This window comes from Geotrypetes seraphini, chromosome 5, assembly GCF_902459505.1.
Source record: "Geotrypetes seraphini chromosome 5, aGeoSer1.1, whole genome shotgun sequence".
Lineage (NCBI taxonomy): Eukaryota > Metazoa > Chordata > Amphibia > Gymnophiona > Dermophiidae > Geotrypetes > Geotrypetes seraphini.
In genome coordinates this window covers 168,172,414-168,185,102 of record NC_047088.1, presented here as the reverse complement: position 1 = coordinate 168,185,102, position 12,689 = coordinate 168,172,414, and the positions used below count along the sequence as shown (strand labels likewise).

Genomic DNA, 12,689 nt, shown 5'->3' with positions numbered 1-12,689 from the left:
TATATTTTGCTTGTGTATATCTCTGTTAACAGAATGGAAAAAAACCACAGCTCCTTCCTGACTTCAAATATAAGTCACCTGAGAGGTCATGGGGATATTAGAGGTCATGGGCCATGAAAATTCATATGACTCGGGGTTGGCGGATTGTGGGGTCATAAGGGGGCCATGGGTGGACCCATGAGTCATTAAAGAAGGAGTGGGGCAGACCAAGAATGGGACCATGTGTGTTGTGTTGAGTTGTTCATGAAGTGGTAACAGAAGGATTGGAATGGACCCACAAGTCACTGAGGGCAGGATGCAGAAAGCTCCAACACCAAAGTAAAAAAATACTGGCAAAGCTAAGCACAATAACTATTTGTAGAGAACATTGCTGGTAAAAACTGCTAACAAAGCAACTCCCCCCCCCAAAAAAAAAAAAAAAACAACCAGCCCCTGCTCTCCCTGCCTGCCAGTTCAGCTGATCGAGGCAGGGGACTTCCCAATCAGCTGAGCCAGCAAGACTCCTGAAGCCTCTGTGGCTTAGAATACTAATGAGCTCCTTATAATGCATTTGTATAGGATTCTTCATGGCTGCTACAATGATTGGTAGCATCATCAGGAGGGTTTTCTTGACAGTAAACTACTTTAATGAGTCTTACTGGCATGGAAAAACTTTTGTGCATTAGGGCCTGAGTAGGTCAGAAGTTGGGAAGGAAGAACATAGATAGGTTAATGAATTTTACCATAGGGAAAAGTGTTTTTGTGTGTGGGGAGGGAGGGGGGGAGGAAGGAATCTGTGATTAGAAGTCCCATCATTTAGTCCATGTGACTTCAGGGAGGTAAACGCATCATGAAGGTCTGACTGTTGTCAAGATGTGGTTGGTAATGGATTCTGAGGAAGAACCATTATGGGCCATTTCAGTGTGCTGGTGAAGGAGTTCTTTGACAAGGTAGTTTGATGGCTTGCATAAACATAGGCAGAACAATTAACCACGACTTTTCACATATGGTTCAGTAGCCTAAATGGCTTGCTTTTAACACTTTTAATACATATTTTGAGCTGACTGACATAACACTCTGCAGTCTTATTTGCATGGTCATTAAATAACTACAATGTAACAACAATGTGCACGTGTGCAGTCCACTTTGGGCACGGGAGATGCATAACACCCCATACTTACCATAACTCCATACATCACTCTGGTGAGTGAATTTCCTGTAGTGAATACATTCTAAAGCCATCCATTTAATTGGCATCTGTCAAGAAGAAAATTAAAAGAAACAATCAAAAATGTTATCCAGTTACTTGATGTTAGTTAACTCAGCTCTCATTTGAAATGATACTGCAATATTTTCTTTTTTAAAATGTGTCTTCTGTCTTCTTGCACATGTTCAGCTTTCAGACATGTTTCCTTTCTTCAGTGGAATTCACGCAAAGGTTACAACTTTGTTTTTTCTCTCTCCAAAGCTTATAAGTTCAGTTTTCGGATCTTTTCCAGATAAGCCCCGCCAAAAAGTTAACCCCCGCCACAGTTTTAGCTAACACCGTGCTAAGTGAATACTTGGGGAAAGTGATATACAAGGGGGGGGGGGGGGGCGGAGCCCCCTTGAACTCCCCTGAGTCATTATTCAAATCATGTTAATAATTTCCTCGGAGGGCTTCAATAGTTTAATAATTTATAAGGTGGCGTGGCTTAAGTTTTCGCCCGTGCACTTTTTGCGTTAGTGGTGGCGGGGCTTAAGTTTTCGCCCGTGCACTTTTTGCATTACTGGCGGGGCTTATCTGGAAAAGACCCCAGTTTTCTTAGAGGATATGACAGGCATTGTCTATGGAGGCCATTTTAGAAGTCTTGCACATGGCATACTAATGGCTAAATAGCAGTATTTGTACATATGGATTAGAGAATGACACAGGGACATATTTTTCCCCGTCCCCATGGGAACTCATTTTCCTCTCCCTACCCCATTCCTGCAAGCTCTGTCTTCATCTGCACATAGGATGCTTGCGTGGTTAAGGAATGGGGCAGGGACAGTGACAAAACTCGTGGGGATGGGCCATGGAAATTGAATTCCTGCGGGGATGGGGACAAATTTGACCCCATGTCATTCCCTAATATGGATTACATTTGTATGTAAATGGTGCTTTCATAAAACCTCTGTTTGTAAATGAAGATAACCTGGAATAGACATGGTGTGTTTTGAGCAGATTGAAATATCATAAATGTAGTTCACATTTGTAAAATGGGAATACTTATATAGTTCCAAAAGTTTCCCTGTCCACATTTGCACCTCCTGCAAGGAATGCATAAAGTTATGCAAAGTGCTTGCTTCAGCCATGGCTTAAAATGAGTAATTGAGGGGTAATTGTGCTTACCCCCTCCCCCCCCCAAACAAAATTTGTTACCTCTAAAGTTCAAGAGCAGTGTGAGTGTGGCACAGTGGTTAGAGTTATAACCTCAACACCCTGAAGTTGTGGGTTCAAACCCTGCACTGCTCCTTGTGACCCTGGGCAAGTCACTTAATCCTCCACTGTCCCAGGTACATTAGATAGATTGTGAGCCCACCAGGACAGATAGGGAAAATGTTTGAGTATCTGAATGTAAACCACTTAGGCTTCTCCCTCCATATTCGCTGTGATAGGGGATTAACAGACCTGCGAATACAGAAAAACCGTGAATAACTTTTTCATCTGTTATTCGCTGTTTTCTATTATGTATTATAATATGGTGAAACCGCGAATAACATGGTGGGAGACCTGGCCTGTTCCTGAAGGAGAGGCAGAACATGGTGAAGAAAGTGCTGGGAATCAGCAATTTTCTCTGTAAACACTTGGAATCAGCAATTTCTCTATGCAAGCTGACATAATTGGGGGGGGGGAGGAGCCAACAAGCTAAAAAACGCGAATAATCAAAACTGCAATTATTGAAACATGCAATTATTGAAGTGTAAATGGTGACCTGTCAAAAGCACACAGGACTTTGGGGCGCTGACAATCTCGCCGTGACATTTGCACGTAGGACAAATGCGTGCCACCGTTTCCGCCATTCCCTTTAGTGATCTGTGCTGCTGTGGGGGTGTGCGGGGGGGGGAACCCCCCTCACTACACTGAAAACTCCTGTTTTTCCCATTTTCGCTTTTCTGCAGTTTTCAGTGTAGTGGGTGGGTGAGGGGTTCCCCCCCCATGGCAGCACAAACACTTCTAAGTGTAGTGGGCGGGGCGGCAAAGTGCTAACGGGAATGAAAACAACAGTGCATATTTGTCCTGCATGCAAATGTCACTGTGGGATTGTCGGCGCGCCAAAGTCTTGCACACTTTAGTTAGGGTGATAAAATAAATAAATACATTTTGGGGCTTTGCTGGTTAATTGTCTGTAATTATACATATAAATGTTTTTCTCTTATATGTGGAAATAGCAAAAATCAGTGAATGATGCTCAGAGCTGCATTGATTTTCTGCATAGGTAGGTTCCCACTGGACAGTGAGAAAATGTTCAAGTTGTGCCATTTCCTTTGTTATTTCCAGGAATGTTCCTTTTGCATGTTTTCATTTGGCCATCTTGTCATCAGGGGAGCAAAGTCATTAAGAGCACACTATTTGTTCTCTTTTGAAAAGAGTGTGTGTGCACTATTCATGAATATGCAGGGGTTCACATATATGCAACAGTCGGAATGAGTGCACTGTTAGGATAAGAGTATGTTCTATTTGTACATAGTGTACACTCTTTGCACATAATGTGCACTCTTTTGAAAGAGTGTACACTGTTATCGGCAAATATAAAAACAGGAAATGTGGGTTTTCCCCTATTCATGTTCATTCATTAATGACATGGGATATGCCATCAACAGTTCTCATGTCACTGCAAATAATACCTGTGACAGAGAAAGGGAACCTGGAGTCCTTAAGGTTCCTGTTATAGGGTTACAATCCCTTAACAAGAGGTTTGGGAAAAACTGAAAGGTGTGCTTTCTCTGCTGGAGTACCCTAAAGCAGTGGTTCCGAACTCTGTCCTGGAGGACCACCAGCCAGTCAGGTTTTCAAGATAACCCTAATGAATATGCATGGGGCAGATTTGCATGCCTGTCACCTTCATTATATGCAAATCTCTCTCATGCATATTCATTAGGGTTATTCCAAAAACCAAACCCTTCAGGACAGGGTTGGGAACCAGTGCCCTAAAGTAATATTATACTAGCACTAGAAGCTGACAAAATAAATTCCTTCCCTCAATTGGTATGTCTTTTTAAAGGAAGGAGGTAGGAAATAAGGATGAGTTCCTGGGGCAGGCTTCTAGATCACTTGCTCCATGAATCCCAGTGTAGGGGGAGGGAACATTAATTTCCTGGCAAGGCATAAAATCTCCCCTGAGATGAGTGAAGGAGAGAGAGAGAGGGAGGGATGGGTTTGAAAGGAGTGCCGAGTCCAGCACCAGTGTACCAATGAACTGTGTTGTACTGAGGAGAAGTCCTGACAGTGGAATCCAGGAGGAACAAAGAAATTGGAACAGCACTTTTACTGGCAGCATTTGGGACAGCTGGGACTATTAAGAAAAGTGTCCAATGTTGGTTTAATTTAAATGAAATAGCAAAGGAGTGACAGCAGCCAAAGCAAGGTAGCCATGAATTAATTGAGGAGGTAGGTTACGTCTCCTTTTCTAAGGAACTGAAACCAGGTGGACTTTTCCTGGTACTTTGCTTTCTTGTGTTTTTAGAGCCATAGGGATGGAAGATAGTACTTGAAACTTATACCACTTTTATGGTACTATCTAAGGACAGCAGCTGTTACAGGATGAGTGGAATCCTGTGTTTCAGAGGACACTAAGCCAGCCCGATTGTAGGGGGTTCCCGGTTTAAGAATGCCCAACTTACATCAGACTTGTACTTACGAACTAGGGTCTTGCTTCTCCCTTCATGTGTCAACATGACTTGCTTCCTCCCTTCCTGCCTCAATGCGCCCCTCTTCCTCCCTTCCGTTTTCCAAATCGCCTCTTGTCCTCCTTCTCATTTGCTTCCCTCCCATGGGTATTACTTCCTCTGGCTGCCTCCCTCCTCCCTGCTGTATTTCTCTTTTCCAAGCCATGGCTACAGGTCCTATATGTGGCCTGCAGCTGACCCAGAAGCCTTCCCCCCTTGCCTGTTGACATATGCCACCACTGCAGCATTGCCCCAAAATACTCTGACTGCTTTGTCTTTCAGTCGTGTTTGGAAAGCTAACCAAATAGCTCTCAATTCCAGTCTGCTAATGGACCATGTTTTCTGCAATGGCAGCCATTGGTCTTCCACTGGGTGACTCTTGCAATGACCACCCCAGTCAAAGAGACTTGCATCTGTGATTAGCATCACCCATGACTCTGTGGAGAAAGCCTCGAAATAATGACTCTAGCCGGAGCCACAACTTTAAGCTCTGTCGCACCTCCATCGTCCAGGCTAACTCCTTCTGGAGTGAATACAAATAGGGAGACCAACGTGCCAGCAGTGAGCTCTTTAGGGGGCAGAGGTGTGCTCTTGCCCATGGAATCACCTCGATGGTCTCCACCATGGACCTCAGAACCTGAAGGCAATGCCAAGCCATGGGAGTTGGCTTCGCCAATATGTCTAGGATCTGGCATCTGCGCTTCAGTTTGCGTGACTCTGGAAGAAACACTCAGCCCTCTGCCATGTTGAAAAGGATTTCCAGATACTGCAGACACTGAATTGGTTCCAGATGTCTCTTTCTGAAACTGATAATACACCCAAGGTCCTGTAAGATCTGGACTACCTAAGCAACTGCCTGGTGGTAGTCCAGCAAGGACAGTGCTCTAATCAGCCAATCATCCAAGTAAGGATGAACCTAGATTCCTGCCTTGCGCAGGTGGGCTGCTGCTACACCATTACATTGGTGAAGGTGCGCAGTGCAGTTGCCAACCTGAAAGGCAGCACTGTGAACTGAAAGTGCTTTTCAAGCAGAAGAAATCTGAGAAATTTTCTGTGATCTGGGAATGCAAGTAAGCCTCTGTTAGATCCAGTGAGGCCAAAAATTAGCCCAGAGCCACTGAAGCAATGACTGATCTAATAGTTTCCTTCTGGAATCTGGGAACTTTCAACGCTACATTGACCACGTTGAGATCTAGGATTGGCCTTCAATTGTCCGAGTCTTTCTTGGGCACGATGAAGTACAGTATACAGAGTTTCAAGTTTCAGGTTTATTCAGTCTTGATATACCACTTTTTTTACCAAAGCGGTTTACAGTGGTACAAAATTTTAAAATATATAATTTTTAAAAATGGGTAAAAACAACAAAAAAAGACAAGTTACACGGTCATTATAGACAAAACATGGTACAAAAGAAAGGGAAATGGGAGTATCTCCATGAGTCTGCATCTGGAACAGGCTCTATGGCTCCAATGTATAACAGCCTTTTGCTCTGACATTGGCAGTCTTCTCCAGTCTTCCTGCCAGAGAATCCAAGAAGAGGTTCCGGAGTGGGTGATAACATTTGAGCTTGAAGCCCTCTTGAATTATGTCCAACACCCACTGGTCTGAAGAAATCTGCACCCAAGTATCCCAGAACTCCAAATATCTCCCTCCTATGTGGGGGAGCTCAGAGACTAACCTGGCATCATTGTATCTTCTTAGAATTGGTTGCAGAGTGAAAGTCAGATGTCTGGGCTCTCCTGGAGCCACTAAACCTTTTTCTAGATCATTGATAGGACCTTTTTTGATGAGGATTCCATAAAGCCATAATGCGGTGTTCTTTAGCCACGAAAAGAACCACCATTGGAACTGCTTGGTCCTCGTGGTTTACTGTCTGGCAAGAATTTAGGATGACGGTCCATTATCCTTGTCATCAGGTCGTGGAGTCCTTTACCAATGAGAATTTGCCCCTTAAAGGGGAGTCTGCTCAAAATCAATTCCGAATCTCTCACCCACTTCCTGGTCCACAGCATTCAGAGGGTAGAGATTGTATAAGCAGGATTCAGACACCAACATCTGACCCTTCTCCCAGGCAGAGATGTCCCAGGACTACTGAGAGCCTCTTAGCACAGGGAAACCAAAAAAATAAAATTAATACTCCAAAATAACAAATCTAGTGCAGAGCACAGAAAAGACACCTTCTAAACTTGCTTGTAGAAGTTACGAATGAAGAGAGAGGGCACTGCCCAGATAGATAAGGAGGTGGAGCTGAGAAAAATTATTGATGCCTTCTACAATAGAACTCACGAGTTGGGGTATACAACCCATCTGTAAGGATCATATGCTGTTTGCACAGGAATTTTCTTTGGATTCTGCGGTCACAGGTGTGTAAATAGCTATTTTTCCAGTTTAGAAGTTTTGTATTTTACTGAAGGCATGAAAAGTTTGGAAAAACATTGGAGCAAATATATTGAGTTAAAAGGAGACTATGTCGAAAATAAATGTCATTTTCCCCACATAAAAGTTGTTTTCTTGATTAGGCCGGAAACTTTTCAATTGACCCCCATAAATGCAGATTTTCACAGTATGCATATATTTTACCTAAATAAAACAAGAGGTATTCTTTGATGTGTTTGGGATTAGGGTGGACAGCACACACACATTAGTATTTTCTAAAATAGGCAAGCTATCTTATATCACATGAATTTCTGAAGAGCAATAGCAAAAATGATAGAAATTATAACAAAGAATACAATTATTGAATATAGAGACAAGCATGGTTTAATGCGAGAGTCAGTAAGGACATCTTGCCTCACTAATCTGCTTCATTTCTTTGAAGGCATTAAATGTGTGGATAAAGGTGATCTGGTTGATGTGGTATATCTAGATTTTCAGAAAGCATTTGACAAAGGCCCTCATGAGAGACTCCTAAGAAAACTAAAAAGCCATGGGATAGGAGGCAATATTCTGTTGTGCACTGAGCACTGCTTAAAAGAGAGAAAACAAAAGATAGGGATGAATGGCCAATTCTCTCAAAGGAGACAAGTGAATAGTGGAATATTCCAGAGATTGTACTGGGATTGGTTCTTTTAACATATATATAAATGATTTGAAATTGAGAAAGACGATTGAGGTGATGAAATTTGCAGATGACAAAACTTTTCAAAGCTGTTAAGACACATGCAGACTGCGAGAAACTGCAAGAGGACCTTAGGAAAACAGAAGACTGGGCATCCAAATGACAGATGAAATTTAATGTGGCCAAGTGCAAAGTGATGCACAATGGGAACAAGAGTTTAAAAGAAGGGTGACAAAAATGATCAAATAGATGGAAAATCTTAAGAGGTTAGGACTCGAGGTCTACAAAATCTTGAGTGTAGAACAGGTAAACATAAATCAATTTTTTTACTCTTTTCAAAAGTTTAAAGACTATGGGACACTTAATAAAGTTACATGGTAATGCTTTTAAAAACCATATAGGAGGAAATACTTTTTTTTCACTTAAAGAATATTTAAGCTCTGGAACTTGTTATTGGAGGATGTGGTAACAACAGTTAGCGTATCTGGGTTTAAAAAAGGTTTGGACAAGTTCTTGAAGGAAAAGTCCATAATTTGCTATTAAGATAGACATGAGGAAGGCCATTATTTATCCCTGGGATTGGAAGCATTAAATTTTATTAATAGTTGGGATTCTTCTAGGTACTTGTGACCTGGATTTACCACTGTTGGAAGCAGGATACTGAACTACAGTAGATGGGCCATTGATCTGACCCAACATGGCAATTCTTCTTATGTTAAGTTCATATGTTGCAGGCAATTTTTAAAGGAAAATACATAGGTTACATATGAAAATGTATTAGGTGCACGAATATCCATAAACTCTCTTGGAAATCTATCTCTTAAAAGTTGGAATATCTTCCTGTTTACATCTATCTCCTAATTAATTACCATAGTTACTGTCAATGGTTAACTAAGTGGGATTTATCTTTCTTATAGCTACTTCCAATGACATTCTGTAGCTGACTACCAGGTAGAACTCCAGTAACCTAGACCTAGGCATGCAGCAGGTATAACCAAAACTTTAGGCAGGTTAAGTAGTCGGCACTTATACGTTTTGACTTAGACCAAGTAAAAACAGGTATAAGTACCGAAAAGGGGCCACTGAGCCGATCTTGGCTGCTGTGATCAGCTCAGTGGCCCCAGCAACCTGCCTACTCCCTACAGCAATGATCGCGACAGGAGAGATAGCCCAAGCCCTCCTGCCCAGGCGAACTCCCCCAGCCCACTAAGATACGGGCAGGAGGGATCCCAGGCCCTCCTGCCCTCGATGCAAGGGCCCCCCCCAACCCCTGATCGCCCCCCCTGCTGACCTGCAACCCCCCGCCGACCCCACGACCCCCCCATCCCCTCCCCAAACCTTCAAAATCATTGGTCTGAGGGACGGGTGCCAAGCCCGTCCATCCGACAGGCCAGCCATCAGTTGAATGGTTGGCCTTAGGGCCTGATTGGCCCATGCGGCTCAAATCCGCCCACAAACACAGCAGCACCAGCTGTAATATGTATGACTACCTCCCCTCGGGGACTCGGGCATACGTATGCAGTCGATGCATGGAGCTGGATAGACTGATACAGCAAGTCCGGCTGCTAGAACAGACAGTGATGGAACTAAAAGAACTCCTCACCTTTGAAGAGGAAATCCGCGAACAGGAGAAGCGACTAGTGGGGTCCAGTACCAACGAAGAGATCAAGGAGCTAGAGAGATTCATTGAGGAAGTACACCAGCTACATGTAGAGGTCCCAGGGCTTGAGAACTGTACTCGAGCAACCCAGGAAGGTGGCCTAGAATGGATGGGAGGAGACACCACTACAACTACAGATGTGACTGAAGCGGAGATAGAGGGCGACCACTTACTTAAAGGAAGAGGAAGACTGCATGGATATGTACCTCAGGAGAGAGATCAGCCCTACAACATGGATGTGGATTTACGACCCCCGAGGAAACCCCGAACAAAGAAGATGGGGATCATTGTAGGATACTCCATTATTCGACATGTGGACAGCCACACCACAGGAGGAAGAGAGGATAGACTTGTCACCTGCCTGCCTGGAGCAAGAGTGAAGGATGTGGCCAACAGGATCACCAGGATCATAGACAACGCAGAAGGAGAGGACACTGTTGTGCTTATCCACGTGGGAACCAATGATGTGAGCGGATGGAAGTATGACAGGGAAGAAATGAAGGGCCAGCTCCGCTTGCTCGGAAGAAAGCTGAAAGTCAGAGAGGTGAAGGCGGCCTTCTCTGAGATTCTCCCGGTACTGAGAGCGGATGAGAAGAGGCAAAAGGAACTGCGAGCGATCAACGCCTGGATGAGAAAATGGTGCGAAGAAGAAGGCTTTGACTTCATGCGCAACTGGATGGCGTTCTGGGGAAGAAACAGGTACTACAGAAAAGATAGATTACACCTCACCAAAGAAGGAGCAAGAGTATTGGCAGGCAACATGAAGAGGGCCATTGATAAGGCTTTAAACTAAAGGTCAGGGGAAAGCCGACAGTCGACCACCAGTCGATGGTCTGGGCGACAGAATACCCCAAAGAAGGATCCACAGATAGCTACCCAGACATAGGGGGAGAAGACCACAAAGTAAATGAGGGAGACAATGTAGGAGAACATACAGATACTGTGAAAGACACAGTAGGGGCTGCGAAGCTTAGAAAGTCCAAGAAGGGACCAGAAATGGAACTTAAATGTATGTATACGAATGCTAGAAGCTTGAGAAACAAAATGGGAGAGTTAGAGATAATAGCAAGATGCAACGAACTAGAAATCGTTGGCATAACAGAAACATGGTGGAACGATGAAAATGAATGGGATACAGTACTACAGGGATACAAGCTATAAAGAAGGGAAAGAACAGGTCAGAAAAGGGGAGGTATTGCCCTATGTGTTCAGGAAGGAGTAGAATCTGTTAGAGAGGTAAAGACAGAGGGGAAAGAGAAGCTGGAATCCATCTGGATCAAGATTTCTAGACGTAACGGTGCAGACACAAAAATTGGCCTTTACTATTGCTCCCCAGGACAAACGGAGGAGACAGACTCAGAAATGATAGAGGAAATCAAACAAGAATGTAAGACAGGCAATGTAATGATCATGGGAGACTTCAACTTCCCGGGGATCGACTGGAACCTGGGAACCTCAAACTGTGGCAAAGAGACGAAGTTCCTGAAAATGATAGGGGACTGCTTCCTAGAATAAATGGTGGGAGAGCCGACGAGAGGAGACACCACCTTGGACTTGGTCCTAAATGGCATTACTGGTCAGACAAAAGAAGTAGAAGTCACGGTCCCGCTTGGGATGAGCGATCACAACATGATCAACTTTAAACTTGACATCGGGAAGGGGAAACGTACCAAAACCTTAACCACGACCTTCAACTTTAAAAAAGGAAGATATGAGAGCCATGGTAAAAAAATGGCTCAAGAAAAGGATGGATAAAAACAGAACGGTAGATCAGGCATGGTCCCTACTAAAAATTACTATCATGGAAACACAAAATCTCTACATTCCACAGATAACCAAAGGACGGAAAAATAAAGGCAAAGGAGAACCGGCATGGCTTACTAGAGAGGTGAAGGAAGCCATAAAAGAAAAGAAGGACTCCTTTAAAGAATGGAAATGCACGAAAACAACCGAAGCTCGGAACAAACACAAGGATGATCAGAAGAAATATCACAAGGCGACAAGGGATGCCAAGAAGGACTATAAGGAGAAAATAGCGCATGAGGCCAAAAACTTCAAGCCCTTCTTTAGATACATAAAAGGAAAAAAACCTGCAAAAGAGGCGGTGGGACCGCTGGATGAACAGGGAAGAAAAAGGTACATCAAGGAAGACAAACAAATTTCAGACAAACTAAATTCCTTCTTTGCGTCTGTCTTTACGAAGGAGGACACCGCAACAATACCAAAAGTAGTGAAAGTGTTCGAAGGAGTGATAGAGGACAGCCTCACCACAGTAGAAGTGGACTTGGACCAGATATACTACCAGATCGACAAACGTAAAAGTGACAAATCCCCTGGACCTGATGGAATTCACCCGAGAGTCTTAAAAGAACTGAAGGTTGAAATCGGAGAGCTATTGCAAAAACTTGCCAACCTGTCAATTAGAACAGATACCGGACGATTGGAAGATAGCGATCATCATGCCAATTTTCAAAAAAGGAACAAGAGGAGAACCAGACAACTACAGACCTGTGAGTCTTACGTCTGTCCCTGGAAAGATGGTTGAAGCACTGATTAAAGATAGCATAGTCCGGCACTTGGATACACACGACCTGATGGGAGCTAGTCAACACGGCTTCAGGAAAGGGAAATCATGTTTGACGAATTTACTTCAATTTTTTGATACCGTGAACAAACAATTTGATAATGGGGAACCGGTGGACATAACATACTTGGACTTCCAGAAAGCGTTCAACAAGGTTCCACATGAAAGACTTCTCAGGAAACTACAAAGCCATAGAATAGAGGGAGATATACTAAGATGGATAGGCAAATGACTGGAGAACAGAAAGCAGAGAGTGGGCATAAATGGGATGTTCTCAGACTGGGAGAAAGTGTCTAGCGATGTGCCCCAGGGCTCGGTACTTGGGCTCATCTTATTTAATATTTTCATCAGTGACCTAGAAGAAGGAACATCCAGTGGGATCATCAAATTTGCAGACGACACAAAGCTATGCTGGGCAATCAGATCGCAGAAGGATAGCGAGATACTCCAGAGTGACTTGTGTCAGTTAGAGAAATGGGCGGAGAAATGGCAGTTAA

The 12,689-nt window shown here is 43.6% G+C and overlaps 1 protein-coding gene across 2 annotated transcripts in view; it reads right to left on the bottom strand.

The window, feature by feature from the left end:
- Positions 1-12,689, bottom strand: part of ERBB4 (erb-b2 receptor tyrosine kinase 4) — a 1,781,744-nt gene that overhangs the window by 149,214 nt on the left and 1,619,841 nt on the right. For both annotated transcript variants that reach the window (XM_033945093.1, XM_033945094.1), the window contains one exon: positions 1,161-1,236. In XM_033945093.1, coding sequence (XP_033800984.1) covers positions 1,161-1,236 — 76 coding nt within the window. The remainder of the gene's footprint in view (positions 1-1,160; positions 1,237-12,689) is intronic.